General features: G+C 40.3%; 1 protein-coding gene across 2 annotated transcripts in view; it reads left to right on the top strand.

Moving 5' to 3' along the window:
* WDR7 (WD repeat domain 7) overlaps window positions 1-21,391 on the top strand; it is a 479,768-nt gene that overhangs the window by 243,062 nt on the left and 215,315 nt on the right. For both annotated transcript variants that reach the window (XM_056544810.1, XM_056544818.1), the window contains one exon: window positions 20,796-21,017. In XM_056544810.1, coding sequence (XP_056400785.1) covers window positions 20,796-21,017 — 222 coding nt within the window. The remainder of the gene's footprint in view (window positions 1-20,795; window positions 21,018-21,391) is intronic.

Genomic DNA, 21,391 nt, shown 5'->3' on the forward strand with positions numbered 1-21,391 from the left:
ACCAAGATTGAGGGGGACCCCTGCAATCCTACATCTTATCCCCTATCCTTTGGATAGGGGATAAGATGTATAAAGCCGGAATACCCCTTTAAATATCCAGTATCTGAGTTATCTCCAATCCTGGCCACTGATGGTGATTGTCAGCTGCAGATAACAGCCAACTCCACTTCATCCTCCCTGACCCGAATTTTGACTTAAATGTACATGAAATGTCAGGAAGGGGTTAATGCAATAAAAAAAAAAAAAACAACAACAACAACAACAAAAAATCTTAATAATCCTTATCATCAAGCAGTGCATCTGGAGCTGCAATCTATGGGCCCCCCTGGAGCAGCCCTTTAAGCCATTTTTTTGCATGTTAAGCAGATGACTTATGCAGGTTAGGGACCCTCATGGTGATGTTTTTATCCGGACATTTTCTTCTTAGGCTTCCCAGGGAAGGGTTAGTCTTTTGCACATTAAAAGAGATCTGCCGTAAAATGACAGGTGAAATATTGATCACAGCAAATGTTCTTTGGGAATACTTCAGGAGAGATTTTTTTAAATATTAAAGAACTCAGCGTTTTGATCTGTCATGCATGGCACTGGGCAATCTTAGGTGGTAGACACCTCAAAGCATGTACAGTCTCCCAGGTCCCGGCGCAGGCTTCATGTTGATGCATTTTCTCATCAAAAATGATTTTCCATCTTTTTTTTGTTGTTGCTGCGTGAACAGTATTATTTATTATTTTATTAGTTTCCATTTATTATTTTCTTTATGTATGTGGTTTTGTTTAGAGTCTTAAAAGGATTGTAAATTTTTTTTTATATAAATTAATAAAAATTGTAAAGAAATAATCATAAAAAAAAATGTTCTTTGAACTATTGCAGCTGAATACAACTTTAATTTTACTATGCAATTTTTGTTATTTTCATTTATTTATTTTTTTCTTTATTTTATTTTGTTCCCCCCCCCCCCCTCGCACCGTCCGTTTTATGATTTGGTACGCTGCTCAGGATTATATTAGCCGGATATTTTCTGTAATATTTTATAGATACATACTTGCATCATCAGAGTAAATAGGCAGGATCCTTAGCTATTTTATTGACTCCCCATAAACTCAGGCCATCTAATTTTATTTGCTTGCCTATTGATTTCCTGTAATAAACTAGACGGAGTGCAAGTCTGAAAAAAATATAAAATAAAACAAAAATGCTATATCCTGAAAAAAAAGAATTTTTCCTGCTGCAAACCATAAAATGTGAAATCTAGGAACGCTAAAACCAAACTGGTGATTTATCCTATTACAAATTATATAGAGTGAGTCCGGAAAATACAATTCTTTTTTATTTACTGTAAAAAAAAATAATAATAATAAAAAACTATCCCACTTGACCACATGGCTCTTTTTTTTTCAATTTGACACTTTCCTCCTATACATCGATATCCTGTCAAAGTGGGATGCCGGCGTATACGGACACATACAGGCGCAGACCCCATTGACTTCAATGCCTCAGACGTATTCAGCTAGAGACTACATTCTGGGTCCAAACACATATGTCCTTTACAGGGGTACTCCCATGGAAATTTTTTTTTTTTTTTTTCTTAATCGACTGGTGCCAGAAAGTTAAACAGATTTGTAAATCACTTCTATTAAAAAAATGTAATCCTTCCAGTACTTTTTAGGGGCTGTATACTAAAGAGAAATCCAAAAAAGAAATGCATTTCCTCTGATGTCATGACCACAGTGCTCTCTGCTGACATATCTGTCCATTTTAGGAATTGTCCAGAGCAGGGGAAAATCCCCATAGCAAATATATGCTGCTCTGGACAGTTCCTAAAATGGACAGCAGAGGTCAGCAGAGAGCAATGTGGTCATGACATCGGAGGAAATGCATTTCTTTTTTGGATTTCTCTTTAGTATACAGCCCCTAAAAAGTACTGGAAGGATTAAGATTTTTTTTTATAGAAGTGATTTACAAATCTGTTTAACTTTCTGGCACCAGTTGATTTAAAAAAAAAAAAGTTTTCCACGGGAGTACCCCTTTAAATCATCTGAATGTAGTCACTAGCGGACTGAAAGTCAATGGGGCCCATGCCTGTCCATTCACATATACCTTAGCAACACATTTAGACAGTAATGTCAACTTATTTGAGGGACGTGTTGCAAATTTGGGATGTGACCTCAGCCTAATATATGTAGTGTCTTGTGTTTATGACTGAAAAATATTTTTATTAGTGGGTATTGCTTATTAAAATGTTTCATTCTTATTTATTTCGTTTTTTACTGACCTTTATGTCAGATTGCTCCAACAGGGTTAAAGGGGTAGGCTTTATCTTTAAAGAATCACTCTGGAATTTTTTTTTTTTACTTTTGTCTTGTGCTTACCTGTTTTAGTTGTGCTTCATGTTGGATGTAAATAGATCTTACTTATGCTGCCTACATTTCCCATGAATCCTCTGGCTTTAGGTGTGGAGTTTGATCATTGCACCTGGTCATCTAATTAGGATGACCTCATTAGACTAGTAAGAGGTGGAAGGCCAGTTCACACTATGTGCAGTTTTAATGCATTTTCTTTTCCAAAGTGCCTTTTTATAAAGAAAGTGTGTCATGAAGCCAAAATGATTCGACCTATAATCACTATTGATCAATTGAGTTGTTTTTTAAAGATCTGAAATCTTTCAGCAGTTTTTGATGTCACATTGCAAAATCACCATAAGATTTGTGCCGCAAATGTGACAAAAACATAACCAATACAGCAGAAAATATACTGTGTGACCAGCAGTATACAGATAGAGATGGGAGAGGAGGGGTATAACCACTATATATCCTGATCTCATAGACATAGTAGCAGCAGTATACTGATAGAGCTAGAGGGAAGGTATATAACTACTATATATCCTCATCCCATAGAGACAATAGAAGCAGTATACAGATAGAGCTAGGAGAGGAAGGGTATAACCACTTTGTATCCTGATCCCATAGAGATAACAGCAGCAGTATACAGATGGAGCTGGTTGAGGAGGGGTATAACCACTATATATCCTGATCCCTTAGAGAAAGCAGCAGTGTACAGACAGAGCTGGAGGAAAGGTGTAAAACAACTATATATCTGGTGTCTAGGAGCAGTCAGGCCTGTGTTGTTGTGGAGCCTGCAGAGTCTATGGAATAATTACCAGACGGTTCGGCACAGGGCTGCCGCTATTCCGTGGTGCTAATGAGAAGTTTGCCGGACGCCCTGATAGCCGCGTGCATAGTTATCAGGCTTATACGGTGGAGATTTTAGGAAGATTGAATGACGGTTAATGATTATTTAATGATAGATCCCTGGGAAGAGAAGCACTTAGCACTCTGCGCACACTGCCAGTATATTTCTCAAGGTTTCTAGACAGGATATTTTTCCCTCACCTTGACTTGTGAAGTCCGTTTTGGTGTGATTGGCAGAGATTTAGACGTGACTGTGGCTCCGATATGAAGAGTTTATCCAAAAATCCACAGGATAGAAGATAAATGTTAGATTGGAGGTCCGGCCACTGGGAACCCCATTAACTATGGTCCACTGTGGAATTGTTGAGGGATTGGAGTGTGGGAAAATAAAAGGTAACCCCACTGATCAGCTGCTCGATACCCTTCACTACTCGTTCAGTTCAATTCATTGTATATTGGTGGCACTAGGTATTTCAGATGAGCTCCCGTCCATTACAATGGGAGCTGAGCTACGGTTACTGGGCCCCACCACTATACATTGAGCCTCTAGACGGCATCCCACTATGACAGGATATTGATGTATAGGAGGAAAGTGTCTAATTGTGATATGTACTCAGTCTTACATAGATTTCAACCCAAGCAATTTACACACAGCCTAACAGGCTTTATGTACTACTTAATCTTTATATACTACTTTACACATAAACTCACATTAAAGGCAACATTTTATCCATTGAAACAATATAAAACAAAAAAATAAAATTAAAATAAACCTGACCTTTAAAAGTATTTATGGTTCTCAAAATAGAAGGAACCCCTAGACTTCTGTGCATCTCTAGTATACCTAGTATGGGCCTCTAGACTTACCGGTATATTCACCTCTAGTATACCTAGTATGGGCCCCTAGACTTCTATTCACCTCTAGTATACCTAGTATGGGCCCATAGACTTCTCTGCTTCTCTAGTATACCTAGTATGGGCCCCTAGACTTCTATTCACCTCTAGTATACCTAGTATGGGCCCATAGACTTCTCTGCTTCTCTAGTATACCTAGTATGGGCCTCTAGACTTACATTCACCACTAGTATAACTAGTATGGGCCCATAGACTTCTGTGTTTCTCTAGTTTACCTAGTATGGGCCTCTAGACTTATATTCACCACTAATATACCTAGTATGGGCCCATAGACTTCTGTGCTTCTCTAGTATAACTAGTATGGGCCCATAGACTTCTGTGCTTCTCTAGTATACCTAGTATGGGCCCATAGACTTCTGTGTTTCTCTAGTTTACTAGTATGGGCCTCTAGACTTATATTCACCACTAATATACCTAGTATGGGCCCATAGACTTCTGTGCTTCTCTAGTATACCTAGTATGGGCCCATAGACTTCTGTGCTTCTCTAGTATACCTAGTATGGGCCCATAGACTTCTGTGCTTCTCTAGTATACCTAGTATGGGCCCATAGACTTCTGTGTTTCTCTAGTTTACCTAGTATGGGCCTCTAGACTTATATTCACCACTAGTATAACTAGTATGGGCCCATAGACTTCTGTGTTTCTCTAGTTTACCTAGTATGGGCCTCTAGACTTATATTCACCACTAGTATACCTAGTATGGGCCCATTGACTATTGTGCTTCTCTAGTATACCTACTATGGGGCCATAGACTTCTGTGCTTCTCTAGTATACCTAGTATGGGCCTCTAGACTTATATTCACCACTAGTATACCTAGTATGGGCCCATAGACTTCTGTGCTTCTCTAGTATACCTAGTATTGGCCCCTTGACTTATATTCATCTCTAGTATACCTAGTATGGGCCCATAGACTTCTGTACTTCTCTAGTATACCTAGTATGGGCCCATAGACTTCTGTGCTTCTCTAGTATACCTAGTATGGGCCCATAGACTTCTGTGCTTCTCCAGTACACCTAGTATGGGCCCCTAGACTTCTGTGCTTCTCCAGTACACCTAGTATGGGCCCCTAGACTTCTGTGCTTCTACAGTACACCTAGTATGGGCCCCTAGAATTATGTGCTTCTCCAGTACACCTAGTATGGGCCCCTAGAATTATGTGCTTCTCCAGTACACCTAGTATGGGCCCCTAGACTTCTGTGCTTCTCCAGTACACCTAGTATGGGCCCCTAGACTTCTGTGTTTCTCCAGTACACCTAGTATGGGCCCCTAGACTTCTGTGCTTCTCCAGTACACCTAGTATGGGCCCCTAGACTTCTGTGCTTCTCCAGTACACCTAGTACGGGCCCCTAGACTTCTGTGCTTCTCTAGTATACCTAGTATGGGCCCCTAGACTTCTGTACTTCTCCAGTACACCTAGTATGGGCCCCTAGACTTCTGTGCTTCTCCAGTACACCTAGTATGGGCCCCTAGACTTCTGTGCTTCTCTAGTATACCTAGTATTGGCCCCTTGACTTATATTCATCTCTAGTATACCTAGTATGGGCCCATAGACTTCTGTGCTTCTCTAGTATACCTAGTATGGGCCCATAGACTTCTGTGCTTCTCCAGTACACCTAGTATGGGCCCCTAGACTTCTGTGCTTCTCCAGTACACCTAGTATGGGCCCCTAGAATTATGTGCTTCTCCAGTACACCTAGTATGCGCCCCTAGAATTCTGTGCTTCTCCAGTACACCTAGTATGGGCCCCTAGACTTCTGTGCTTCTCCAGTACACCTAGTATGGGCCCCTAGACTTCTGTGCTTCTCCAGTACACCTAGTATTGGCCCCTAGACTTCTGTGTTTCTCCAGTACACCTAGTATGGGCCCCTAGACTTCTGTTCTTCTCCAGTACACCTTGTATGGGCCCCTAGACTTCTGTGCTTCTCCAGTACACCTAGTATGGGCCCCTAGACTTCTGTGCTTCTCCAGTACACCTAGTATGGGCCCCTAGACTTCTGTGCTTCTCCAGTACACCTAGTATGGGCCCCTAGACTTCTGTGCTTCTCCAGTACACCTAGTATGGGCCCCTAGACTTCTGTGCTTCTCCAGTACACCTAGTATGGGCCCCTAGACTTCTGTGTTTCTCCAGTACACCTAGTATGGGCCCCTAGACTTCTGTGTTTCTCCAGTACACCTAGTATGGGCCCCTAGACTTCTGTGCTTCTCCAGTACACCTAGTATGGGCCCCTAGACTTCTTTGGGTGCTGCACCATAGATCAATACCACAGTCATGTATGAGAAGTTATTGTTGCTTTTACCATTTTTGGATCCACACAAAGCTCTTAAATATAATCAGCAGCATCAGATTTATTAATTTTATTTATTATTATTATTATTATTATTATTGTTGTTATTTTTTATTGGTGTTATTTCTGCTGTGTGTGTGTTCTGACAATTCATGTATACTGCAAATGTATAAAAAAATCTGCAAACAACTAAAGCTCCTAAAATAAAAAAATAAAACTAATAATAAAAAATGACAAAAACCTTCTTTTTTGCTGCTAGTTTGGGAGTGATTCAGCTGGGCTCGGGCTGTAAATGTTGAACATTTTCTCCTTTTCATCCGTCTGGCTTTTTGTTTTTCACATAAGGCTATTTCCAGTTATTAATTTTCTGGCTGTGATAGGGTGATCAACCGTTCTGTCAGGAAAATGGATCTCTCTGTCGCCCTTTAGCATGATTAAATGAAGCAAGTCAGTGGGAGAAAATACCACATTTTCATGAGACAAATGAAATTGTAGCCTGGATTTTTTTTCCTCCTTTACTTACAATTTTAAATGGAGAAATGTTCCTGCTACTTACTGCACCCTGGATGGTTTGCACCCAGTGATCCCTTTTATGTACATTTATAAGTAGATTTGTGGAGATAAATATACGTGAGATGTAGAGATAGAGAAATATATACAATAGTATAGTAAGAGTATATACAATAGTTAGATATATGTGGGATAGATATGAGAGATAGATAGATAGATATGAGATAGATAGATATGAGAGATAGATAGATAGATATGAGAGATAGATAGATAGATATGAGAGATAGATAGATAGATATGAGAGATAGATAGATAGATATGAGAGATAGATAGATAGATATGAGAGATAGATAGATAGATAGATATGAGAGATAGATAGATAGATATGAGATAGATAGATATGAGATAGATAGATATATAGATAGATATGAGATAGATAGATAGGAGATAGATATGCGATACAACCAAAGAATAAGTTGGCCAGCACTATTGATTCCGAACTATTGTATAGACCTGGCTTACAGGTGCAGGCTGCTGGTCTAAATATACAGCAACAGGAGAATACAGCAGCACACTGCTAGCACAAAGATATAGATAAAACATGAGTATATAGATGAAACATGAGTATATAGATAGAACATGAAAAGCTATACAGCTGTAATGCAATAAATGAAAATATGAAATTATGAGGTAGTTAGCTTGCAAATTTGGCGGCCAAATAGCTTGGACCGTCCCACCACGGTAAGGTGACCTCATACTGGGACGGACCCTACACTATGAATATGCCTCTGTGTGAACAGCTCAGCAGGCATTGCAAGATCTGAAACATCCAAGGCACCTTATATACACCTAATAGAGGTGGATGGGGTGCAAGAGCCAACATGGAGGTAGCCACTCCCCCGTATGTGTAATACAACCAAAGAATAAGTTGGCCAGCACTATTCATTCCAAACTATTGTATAGACCTGGCTTACAGGTGCAGGTGTATATAAGGTGCTTTGGATGTTTCAGATCTTGCAATGCCTGCTGAGCTGTTCACACAGAGGCATATTCATAGTGAAGGGTCCGTCCCAGAATGAGGTCACCTTACCGTGGTGGGACGGTCCAAGCTATTTGGCCGCGAAATTTGCAAGCTAACTACCTCATAATTTCATATTTTCATTTATTGCATTACAGCTGTATAGCTTTTCATGTTCTATCTATATACTCATGTTTCATCTATATACTCATGTTTTATCTATATCTTTGTGCTAGCAGTGTGCTGCTGTATTCTCCTGTTTCTAGATATGAGGTAGATAGATATGAGATAGTTAGATCGATAGATATAAGAAAGATAGATATGAGATAGATAGATAGATAGATATAAGATAGATAGAAATGAGATAGATAGATATGAGATGGATAGATAGATATGAGATGGATAGAAATGAATATATAGATCTGAGATAGATAGATCTGAGACAGACAGATAGATATATAGATAAAAAAAAATAGGTATGGGTATATAGATAGGTATGGAATAGAAATATAGATAGATCTGTGATAGATACATAAATATATATATTGAAGGGATTTTTGAGAACCGGGGCCGATTTTGAAGCTGGTTTCAGTCGCTCTATGCATTGACCTGATATGGCAACATTTTTGGGTATAGTCCACCAAAAAAAAAAAAAAGATGGATGAATGAATGAATGATGGATGAATGAATGGATGGATAGAGACCATAGATAGATAGATTCTAGATAGATATATACAAAAGATATGATAGATTTCTAGGTATGATAAATAAATAGATACGATAGTTATGATAGGTAGATATGATAGATAGATAAATGAAATAGATACCCTAGATAGAGAAATACGATAGATAGAAACGATAGATACAGTAGATACAATAGATAGATACATAGATACGATAGATATTTATTAGATAGATTAATAGATATTAGTGTAGCTATGTATAGATGATGTTTTAGTACTAATATTATGGTGACTCTGTTCCGGCTCGGGCAGCACACAGTATTCTACCCCCGTCCTGTGCGGTGCAGTCAGCAGGAAGAGCCGTTCAGTGTCGCCTGCTGTTTTATTTCCTACTGGAAGCTGCACATGTGTTATTTGTTGGGCAGAGGCGGTGGCGATGGTAGAAGCGGAGCACATAGGGTCAGTGGCTCGCCTATTGATCAGTATCCCCGCAGTCCCCCTACGCCAGCATCTGCTTCATTGGCTTCTTTCAGTGCCTGCTTCACTACATTAGAATAGAAATCTATAACCAGAGCTGTGCTCATCCAAGCAAGGGAAGAAACTAAATTAAATGGTATAAAACAATCTTGGATCAGGAGTTTGCGCCAATTCATCTTGATCTAAGATGTCACACCGGGCTGTGTGTCTGAGCACCTGGACTGAGAGGCCGCTGTGGTGTGAACATGGCGCTGAGATCATTCATTTGTCAGCAGTGAACAGGCCGTGCTTAGCAATTCCCCTTCTGCAGAGGTCAGCTGACAGAACAATCAGTGCTCTGCACAATGGAGCTCTGCTATTCTTATAGGGGGAAGGGAACAGCGTCCTGTGTCCAGACTGAAGAATTAGGTGTCTCAGATCACACCATAGATCGAAAGCTGGACAGAACTGTACCCTATATAGAGCTTATGATGACTGCTATATGTGTGCTGGGGCCTACTCATCTTCTCATCCAGTTCAGATCTATCTCATATCTCACTATCTATCTATCTAGACATACGAAGGAAGGTTGCAGCACTCAGGTTCAGGTGAAAATAAGATTATTTTATTCCATCCAAAGTACGACATTTCGGTCGCCACATGCGCCCATTTTCAAGCATGGTAACAGAGTGAATGTGCAGCATATAAATAGGGGTGATACATAATTGTCAATTTACATTCAAAATGTTATATCATGAGAATATGCAATAATATATACATCAAAAAGGAGCTTATAGCATATATAAAGTGCGACAAATCAGTGCATAAACATAGGTACATAATCACATGTACAGTAAAGGGGCCAAAGTGTGAAATGAGTAAACAAGGATAATTATCATCATGTGCAAATTATAGTAATCAGTGCAAGCAGGACGGAGATTACACTCACCAATAGGAAAGAACAGCGTCTCGGCATGGTCTAGGGGACGCCATGTCACACATGTGCCGGCGCACAGTACAGGGAAGTAAGCACATGAGGAGCCAATAGGAGTATTAAACGTCTAGTGCAGGCATCCTCAGCGTGAGCATGCACACGACAGAGTGGCGGTAGCGCGCAGCCTTTTTAGTTCAGGGCATAGCATAATGCGTATCAATGGCAAAAGAGGGCACTGTGGAATGATAATGTGTATACGGTCCATTTTAAGCCTTAACCACAGCAGTCCCTATTCATATCGGGCAGCCGCAAAGTCGCCCTGAAAGAGTGCGGAACCCACCATACTCCAGGTAACTATCACCTGGAAGCAGACCAAAGACAGCCTCGCCATCTGTCGGTCACGTATCAGGAGTGCAGAGACAAGCCATTCTGCACATCTTGGGACATTGGTCAAATCTTGGCAGGGCCACACCATAACCTGCATCCAAATCGCATTAGTGTGAACAAGGACATAAGTTTCCTGTAATTTTTACAAATATTGGCTCCTCAGTTTCCCATCCTGAACAAAATCGTATACATAAATATATTAATATTTATTTTGGTGGTGCTATTCTTCATCCGCATTTCCATCTGTTAAAAACAGAGACAGAAAAAATTTTAACACTGGAGACTAGACAAAGCACATCTTAAACAACTCTAATATAACAACATGATGGGGACCTATTGTATACATGATATTATAATGAATCAGGTGTAACATTAAATTCTACATTAAGACCTTTAGGATGCAGCGTTTGAGTTCGAAAATCCAACGGAGTTCACAACGTTTTAGTAAAGAAGTATGATCCCCACCACTTTTGGGGATAGGGACTTGATCAATTTAATGTATAGTGGAGATCACGTTCGCTGTAGCCCATTTCTGTAAAATGCTTTGCCACAGGTAAATCCATACGCTTTTTGTGGATGGTGTACCTGTTGTGGTTAATGTGAGTGCGAAAATCCAGGGTTGTTTCACCCACATATAAAAGTTTACATGAGCAGGAAAGTAGATACACAACACATTTAGATGTGCAGGTCAAATAATATCCGATATTGTACTCCTTGGATGTTACAGAATGTATGAAAGATGGACCTTTAATTATCAGGGGACAGTTAATACATGAGCAACATGGGTAGCTGCCTTTACTCTGTGTTGTAAAGTATCTCTGCTGATCACCCTTTTTGATAGAGATGTCTGATTTGACAAGTTGGTCTCGCAAGTTACGTGGGCGAGGGTAGGATATAGGAGGAGGATTGGAAAACTCCGGTATATCAGGAAAACTCCTGGAGAGAATAGACCAGTGTTTTCTTCAATATTCTGTTGGACATATTGCAATAGGTGGAGACAAATGCAATTCTAGAAGTATTTTTGGTACGATCTCTGATTGATCTGTCTATCAAGAGACATTACATAATGTCTGTCTATCAAGAGTCATTCCAGGGAATAGCCACGTTGGAAAAAATCTAGAGACCATCCGATCAAGTGATGGTTCTACTAGTGGCTCCGGGCTGATGATGCATTTAGCTCTCATCATCTGACTCTTGGGCAGGGACCTAATCATAGGCCTAGGATGGCAACTTGTAAAATGTAGCAGCAAATTGCTTTCAGTGGGTTTTCCATACAGCTGGGTGGTAAGAGGATTATTTTCTATGGTCACAAAGGTATCGAGAAATTGTACCGAACTGGGAGAGTAAGTTAAAGTGAATTTGATATTGTGGCCCTTATGATTCAGAAAATTGGTGAAGCCAAGCTATTCCATGGCACTCCCTTGCCACATGAAGAAGATATCGTCTATGTCTATCTCCACCACACCAACACAAGGCGGAAGTGGTGGGATACATAGTCCAGGGAGGCCATGAAAATGTTGGCATAGGTTGGGGCAACAATGGTCCCCATTGCGGTGCCCGCTATTTGAAGAAAAAAAAAACTGTTCATTAAATGTAAAGTAGTTGCATGTCAGAACAATTTGTAGTATAGACAAATTAATTTAGTTTTGGCAGGAGAAAATTGGTGTTGTATGAGATCTTGTACAGTTTTTATTCCCCTATTATGGAGGATAGACGTATACAGACTGCTTACGTCTAGTGAGGCTAGAATGGCGTGAAGGGGAAAAAACAAATCCTTGATTTTCCTCAATTCCTCTTGTGTATCTATCTAGATTCTTGAAGGAGAACCGCACTCCCTTATAGCATGTCCAGGTGCAGGCTGGTCCGGCCCAGGTAGGGCTCCCAAAATTAGCAAAAAATGCAGCAGCACTCTGGTTCAGATGAAAATTGTAAAAAAATGTGACGTTTCGACCGTCTCACATGGTCTTTGTCAAGCCTTGACACAGACAGTATGAGACAGTCCAAACATTGCGTTTTTTCACTTGATGAATATGCCTAACACCATTTTCATCTGAACCGGAGTGCTGCTGCATTTTTTGGTATCTATCTATCTATCAGGCACTAATATGTGTTTTGACACATCCGACAGATTTATCTCATGCGTATATATGTAGCATTGAGCACAATGAGATTAAAAACTTCGCTTTTAATTATAGGTAATACAAAGCTCCAGAAACAAAAGAAACAAAAGAAAAACAGGGGGTATTTATTCAAACACATACATTGCCGCTGCCATCTTAGTGTCCACGCTATCATATAAAGTATCAGAATGGTATATAGTCCATAGTCTGGGACTCCCTTAGCTCATGATTATACCTCTCTATTTTTGTGGCTGGATGTATCCAGAGAAAAGGTTATAATCAATGTTCATGTATATCCCAGAGGCCTCTATTGTCTATTCAAAATCTTCTGTAGACAGTATATATTTGTCCTTATTATAGCACATCCAGATTGCACTTGTATTATTGCACATATATCCACATAGCATTTATTATCTGAAAACAGAATGTCCATATAGCTACATACATATCACATATATATCAGATATCGCTAGGTATACGTTATGTAATGCTCACTGGAGAAATTGCTGCTCCTCTGAGCAAGGACCTGATCATTCCATAAAGCCCAGGATATCATGTATGGCAGCATCAATTATATTGCACAGTTTATAGAGATATTGCAGGTATCCTATTGCACAGTTAATAGAAATATTCTACAAACCTTGTTGCACAGTTCATGGAAATATTACACATGTAGATAATTGCACTAGATGTATATTGCACTATATCCCTAAAATGTGCTATTTACAAAAAGTCTTTAAATGTGCATAGTGGGTGCTATATAATCAAACAAAAACCCTTTGGTCCTGGACTTGCTTCATTCATGTATCCGGGTTAACATCAAGTGGCTGCTTCTTAGCTCCTATTTTCAGATTCAGTATAGATTCTATGTGTTTCCCGCTGTTGGGTTCATCAGGAATCTTAGTTCTAACTCTCTAATTTTGCATATGTTGTTCCTTGCTGTGTCGTGTATCCGACATGACACTGATGGCGGCCATGTATCCCTGTGTTGTTTGAACTAGTCTTATATATGGTCATAGGCTGAACCCCCTTTCATTCATTACCTGCACTACACACCTGTCCTCGTCATCATGTGATCATTCCGGTTTCTCACCTGGCCGGCGTGTCAGCTGATCTGGTGGGGGTGGGTATGCTGTGCAGGGTCCTCCTATAGTAGCATCTAACATGGTTAATGGGGGACTCCACTGCTCAATGTTCGGAACAAACTGTTTGAATGCTGGAGCCGGCGTCAGGAGCTTGTGACGTCAGCCCCTCCCCTTCATGACGTCACATCCTTCCCCCTCAATGCAAGTCTATGGGAGGGGGCGTGACAGCCGTCACGCCACCTCCCATAGACTTGCATTGAGGGGGCGGGGCGTGATGTCATGAGGGGCGGGATTATGACATCACGAGCTCCCGGTGTCGGCTCCAGCGTTTGGAACAGTTTGTACCAAACGCTGAGCAGCGGAGTACCCCTTTAACCCACTGTATCTCCATACATCTATAGTATTATTCTATGGTTCACTTAAGCTATGATGATAGTACTTAGAAGAACGAACGAGAAAAACAGACAAACTTACCGCAACATTGTCTGCAAAAGGTGTTCAAAAGTTGTAAATATAATAAATGTTTTAAAGAAACACAAAAATGTATATCCTGACCCCTAATTCATATATCAGTGCACGAATCTTTATGGCTATATAGATACTGGTCGCAAAGCAATAGTGTCACATTATCTCCTATTTATAATTCGGAAATACTTATTTTATTCTAAAGGTCCATTCTTCCTCTCTTTGAAGTAGGAGTATATCCCATTCCCCCCCTCTGTGGGGGCTTGACTACTTCAATTACTTGTGTCCTTAAAGGGATACTCCGCTACTCAGTGTTTGGAACAAACAAACAAACTTGAGGGGGAGGGGCATGATGTCATGAGGGGGCGGTACTATGACGTCACAAGCTCCCCTTCAAGAGTTCAGAACAGTTTTTCAAACGCTGAGCAGCGGAGTACCCCTTTAAGCCACTGTTTTTGCTGTTATGATATTTTTTTAAATGTACGGTGACAGGTGTATTCCTTTCATTAACGATGCCCCCCACATGTGCCTGAAAAAGTTTTTTTTTTGTGGGGGGGGGGGGGGGGGGGATCTAAACATTTTATCCACGTAATTTTTTGGGACATGGGAGTGTGAGTATATAAACAACCCCTATTGTATTGCAGTTGGCAAAATGCCGTATTTTATATTCCTCACCAGTGGACTGAATTTGAACGTTTTGCTGGGTATAACATATCTACACTGCCTAGTACTTTGCTATTTAGCCACGTATCTGGTGACCCGATTGGTGCAAGATAACTATTTGTTAGATGGTCTTTAAGGTTTTTCCGCCTTCTGTATGTTATAGAGGGGGAGTCAGGGATCAAATCAGTGATCATAGTATCGGACTTGAGAATGTTCAAAAAGGACGAAATGATTTTACGAACCTCAACAGCTTTCTCATCATATGTCCCTATAATTCTAGGAAGTTCTTGTTTTTGCTCACTTATTTTGGGGGACAACAGGTTATTCGTATGCTCATTAGAGCTCTTGTATATGCTTTTTTTTGAGTGTTTTATTAGGATACCCTCTACTTTTTAGGCTCTTACATAATTCTGAGGCTTTTATCTTAAATTCCCCTAGTGTGGAGCAGTTGCGACGCACTCGCAGGTATTGACCGATAGGAATACCCCGCTTCAGCGGAAGTGGATGACAGCTCCCCCACTGAAGCAGGGTATTCGTGGCTGTCTCTTTTCGGTAGATGGTAGTAAGGATCTGTTGGTTATTCACTATCCAGATCCTTAAATCCAAGAATATCAATTCTTGTTTGCTGATGGTATATGTAAACTTAAGACCCGTGTCATTTTGATTTAACTTGGAGACAAATTCCACAAAGGACTCTTCTGATGACGTCTATATGAGGAAGACGTCATCTATGTACCGGATCCATAAATTGATGGATTCGGTCCATTGAGACATCTCCTCAGTAAATACCCTCTGGTCTTCCCAGAACCCTAAATATAGATTGGCATAGCTGGGGGTGCATGGGCTCCCCATTGCTGTGCCACGTTGCTGCAATTTGGTTACCCCAAAGCAAAAATAATTCCTTGTTAGAACAAATGAGGGTAACTCCAGTACAAATTCATTATGTAGCGTATATTGAATACCCCGTGTTTTCAAGAAGAATTCAGTTGCCCTACATCCCTCCCTGTGAGTCAAATAAAGTGACAAATAAAGGGCCTCCACATTGAGGGATGCCAGGAATGCACCCTCCTCGACATGGAGGCCCTCCAGTCGTTTAAGTATGTCTGTTGTATCCCTGCAAAGGAGGGCAATCCGTAGGCAAAAGGCCGTAATACTAAGTCCACGTACTGGCTGGGGTTTTGTGTTAAGCTATCAATGCCCGAGACTATCGGATGTCCTCTCAAGTGAAAGTCCCCTTATGTACCTTAGGGGTACTATAATATGATGCCATTTTGGGGGAGTCTGGAGTCTATCTAATATCTATCTATCTATCTCATATCTATCTACCTTATATATATAGCTATCTAGCTATCTCCTATGTACATATAAAGAGAGATTCCGCAGCACTCCAAATGAAAGTTCAAAGGTGACTTTATTTTCCCATAAGGTAGTGCTACAACGTTTCCCCAGTCTCACACCGGCTTTTTCAAGCATAAACAGTGTTGTAAGTGCCACCTATTTATATGGTGCAATGTAATAAATTCTTCAAATATAAACTAGTGACAAAATACAGGAAAAACATCATAAAATGTGCAAAAATACATAAAACCAATCAAGTTACACACGGTCAGTGATTTGTAAATTCATTGCTAAAGTGTCGATCGCTACATCCAAACGTGATACACAGTACAGTTTATAATGATCCATACACTGGATCATTTGCAACAGTGTTTGATAATTAAAAACAATTAAAAGAACAGAGGACCGCTCTACTCACCCGCTCATTGTCGCCATTACGGCATCTCCGTGTGTTTCAAAACACACTGTGTTGGCTTGGAGATTTAAACAGCCAATCGCGCACCTGATCACTCACACCATGTGACCTCTGCATTTGCACATGCGCATCTGCGACTAAACGCTCACGGTGGCCATATTGGTGTAGGGATAAGAGTGCCTAAATGCTGTATACATGTAATTCATACAAGATCTATAATTTATGTTTAAATAAATATATATAGAAGACTGTATATAAAGTGCATTAAAATTAGTTGATTGCTAGTATACAATAGATGGACCAAATTTTCAATTAATGTTGGCGGTAAGTGGAAAACGTTCTCGATCTTCTGCTTAATCTAGAAAAATAGTAGAAAAAGATAAATAAATAATTGGACACTTCATGACCCTTAAAGGAGAACTCCAGAATACAAAAATTGTCCCCCATACTGCCGGCAGTAAAAAAAAAAAAAAAAAAAAATAGATACATACCTTCCTTCGCTCCCCCGGTGCCTCCAGTAACCGGCTCCGGTCTCCGCCGCGATCCTCTTCCTGGTTGCCGGTGATTGGTGAGTCATACTGCACTCAGCCAATCACCGGGCGCAGAGAAGTCCCGACTCGGCCAGCGATAGGCTGAGCGGCAGTGTGAGAACGCTTCAAGACATACAATTCTTCACTACACCGTCACCTGCTGCCGGGACCGAAAACGTCACACTGCCATTCAGCCTATTGCCGGCCGAGTCGGGACTTCTCTGCAGCCAGTGATTGGCTGAGTACAGTAAGACTCGCGGACCACCGGCAACCAGGAAGAGGATTGCGGCGGAGACCGGAGTGGGTTACCGGAGGCATCGGGGGAGCGAAGGAAGGTATGTATCTATCGTTTTTTTTTTTGTTTGTTTTTTACTGCCGGCAGTATAGGGGACAATTTTTGTATTCTGAAGTTCTCCTTTAATACACACTACTGATTACTTCATAGTCTATAAGTGACTGAGTAAAAGCCAATGGGGGAGATTTATAAAAACCTCTGCAAAGGAAAAGTTGTCCAGTTGCCCATAGCAACCAATCACATTGCTTCTTAAATTTTTCAGAGGCCTTGTTAAAAATGAAAGAAGCGATCTGATTGGTTGCTATGGGCAACTGGGAAACATTTTCTCTGCACAGGTTTTGATAAATCTCCCCCAATGACTCCATTTCCATAACTTTCTTAATCTATTTACACAACATTTAGTCCTCGTGGTTGCAATGAATTTAGCTCATGTATCCAAAAGAGTTCACGTTTTTTTAATAAACTAACTCTATCTCCTCCTCTTTTTGGTATTGGTACATGATCAATTACCATACATCTAAGTTCCCTTTCACTATGACCCACCTCAGAGAAATTCTTTCACATCGGTAAGTCAAGTAGTTTTTTTCGGATGCTATATCGATGCTGATTTAAAAGTATTTTAAATTCAAGGGTAGTTTCACCCACATAGATGAGATGACACGGGCACATAAGAACATACACGACAAAAGAGGAAATACAGTTCAAGTAGAACTTGATCAAGTATTCCCTCCCATTCATAGGATGTTTGAAGATCGATCCTTTATCCATGTATGTACAATTTAGGCAGTTCCTGCAAGGATATGACACTTTATTAGCAACAGTCAGTTATTGTTCTGTACCTCCCACCCTTTTGAGGGACACATCAGGTTTTACCAGTCTGTCCCTCAAATTGGGTGGCCACCTATAAGACATCAATGGTTTGTTCATAAATTCAGTAATCGTAGGGAAAGACTCCTTTATTCAGAACAGTCCCAGAGTTAGAGTTGTAAGTAGAAATAAACGCTATTCTAGATTTATCGTTCCTTTGCTTTGGTTGTAGTAATTCCTCTCTTTTTGAAGTGTATACCCGAGTTTTAATTTGTAATAATTCTTTCGGAAATTCCTTCTCCTGAAATTCCTCATCATTTTAGTAAGTGCAGGTTCTACTCTATCTTCTAGACTAATGATGCGCTTAGCACGTAGCATCTGACTAGTCTGTAGTGACTTAACGATGGAGCGGGGATGATGACTATCGTATCTCAAACAGGAGTTACTATCCGTCGGTTTAACATATAAATCAGTTTGCAATTTTCCATCCTTGATGATAACCAATGTATCCAAAATTGTAGAGATTCCAGAGAAAAAGTTAACGTAAATTGAATGTGTGTATTTATATGAATTTTTTTATTCAATAAAATCCTGAAGTTGCTGTTTAGAACCCGTCCAAATGAGGAAGAAGTCATCTATGTATCGCCACCACTTCAGCACATGGCTGAAGTGGTGGGATACATAGATAGATAGACATCTCCTCTAAGTCTGCCATGAGCACGTTAGCGTAAGCCGATGCCACATTTGAGCCCATGGCGGTACCTGCTGTCTGTAAATAAAATTTGTCATTGAATGAAAAATAATTATTGAAAAGAACTGTATGTAGTAATGTAAGAATGAATGTTGTCTTCTCCTCAGAGAAATTTGGGCTAATAGCTTTTTTTTTACTGCCTCAATTCCCAAATCATGGGGAATTGAAGTGTACAATCAAACCACATTGAATGATGCCAAGATTGCACCATCCGGTACCTGGACAGATTGCAATTTGAGTAAAAAATCTGACGTGTCCCTGATGTATGAACGAAAACCAGTAGCATATGGACGTAACCCTTGGTCCAAAAAAATTGAGATCTGACTTGTAATGGACCCCTGCCCAGAGACTATGGGTCTCCCTGTGTGGTTTACCAAGTCTTTATGGATTTTTGGTAAAAAGTACATAATAGGTACCACTGGATGTGTAACCATCAAAAAAATTAAACAATGGTTCATCAATCAATTTGGATCCAAAAGTTTGTTTTAGGAAAGTATTTATCCTGTTTGAGACTTCACTAGTTGGATCCCCTTTAAGAACAACATAGGTAGATGTATCAGAAAGTTGGCCAAATATTTTGAAAGATCCATGACCACAACCTTACTGCCTTTATCAGCCGGTTTTATAATAAGGCAGTGGTCATGGATCAATTCATCAATAGCCCGAAACTGTGCATGTGTTAAATTTAAGGATTTATTGTTAGTGCTTCCTACTCATAATTTTTCTATATCATTTTTCACCAACATGCAATATGTATCCAGTGCACAAGAGTTGATCTGCGGGTTAAAGCTGCTACTGACTTTTAGGTCATATTGAGAGGCCCTAAACCCCACATCATCCATAGGAGTAGAAACAACATTATTCACAGGGTTAGAGTCAAACCATATTTTTAACTTAAATTTTCGGAAAAACTGTTCACAATCTAATTCAAGTTGGAACCAGTCCATATTATTGGAGGGGCAAAAATGTAGTACTTTTGATAATAATTGTGTTTGTGCATCAGTCAATTGGGTAGAATTGACTGATGCACAAATACAATTATCATCAAATTATCACCAAGGGTTACGTCCATACGCTACTGGTTTTTAGGCACCTCTGCACCACTGGGTTGTGCTGCTTGAAAAATCTTTGGAGTATCTCCTATGTATCTATTTCATATCTACCTATCTATCTTGTCATCTGTTGCAACAATTCAAAAAAACTAAACTGGAACATTTAAAGTGTATCTGTAGTTTCAGGAACTTTGTAAAAACTTGCCTGGTTTTGTAAGATTAACCATTCAGAGTGATGACAAGGTGATTTTAGTGTTCTTTCTGCTGTTATTGAGCCCCTGAGTAAGGTTCTATGTGAGTAAAATAGGCAGCACAGCAAGGAAAAGGGTTACACTAAACCAGTGATTCCCAACCAGAATGCCTCCAGCTGTTGCAAAACTACAACTCCCAGCATATAGCTAGGAGCCTGGACCCTGGACATTGGGTGGTAGAGGTTAGAGTGGATAATCTTCAGCAGAAAGACAGGATCAGCTTGCAGGTACACGGCCCAGGCTCTTTCTTTGGATGTGGTGTACCTAGCACCCTATTGTGGCCTTTCATTTTAATTGCCTATTTCTTATATAGCACATCTCTCTAGATTCTTCTAATACATATTGCATGCTGTATCAGGAGAGAGTCACTGCCAGCCCCCCTTCCCACAGACTTCTTCTGTCCAGTCCATAAACCTCCATACACATAAGATGTTTGACTGATCCTTTCAAAATATCAAAAGTCCAGCCTCAACATATTTAATGGGTTCTACTATGTTAACATCCTACACATTACAATGGACACATTCAGTAAAGTAAAGTATCTGTACGTGGAGGCCATGTGTTACCCTTCTATGTCAATGTTCATACTGCTCATATAATGTACATCTTGTTCCTGACCCTTAATATCATGTTTCTCTCTATTCAGGTTGTCTTTCCAACCTTCCTCCAGTGAAGAAAATATCCACTTCGTATGAAGAACGCCGGAAGCAAGCCACAGCCATAGTTCTTCTAGGGGTGATCGGGGCAGAGTTTGGAGCCGAAATCGAACCGCCAAAATTATTAACCCGGCCACGCAGTTCCAGTCAGATTCCGGAGGGTTTTGGGCTGACCAGTGGCGGATCCAATTACTCGCTTGCTCGTCATACGTGTAAGTAAATATGGGCTACCCAATGGCGTCAATAGGTGCCAACTGCTGCGATGATGTACATGTGTCCTATGGATGTTCTCAACTTTATATTACTGTTAGCATTACCAGGGCAAATATCAAGTAAAAAAACAATATTTGGCATTCACTGTGTCCTGCGCTTTGCATGAGGTATGATGCATCTTGGAGCTTTGCCCAGGCAGTGAGAAGTCCTTTCCTCTTATGGTGTAAGGGAAGTTACAATCCCTTGGACACAACAGTACCATACCCAAAGCACCTTTAATGGTGGGGAAAGACTACATGAAGTCAAAAGTTTGCCATTGTCTTTAGAGTGCAGAGGGCAGCCCAGGCCCTTACCCCCCCCCCCCCCCTTATTG

This window comes from Hyla sarda, chromosome 1 (assembly GCF_029499605.1).
Source record: "Hyla sarda isolate aHylSar1 chromosome 1, aHylSar1.hap1, whole genome shotgun sequence".
Classification (NCBI taxonomy): Eukaryota; Metazoa; Chordata; class Amphibia; order Anura; family Hylidae; genus Hyla; species Hyla sarda.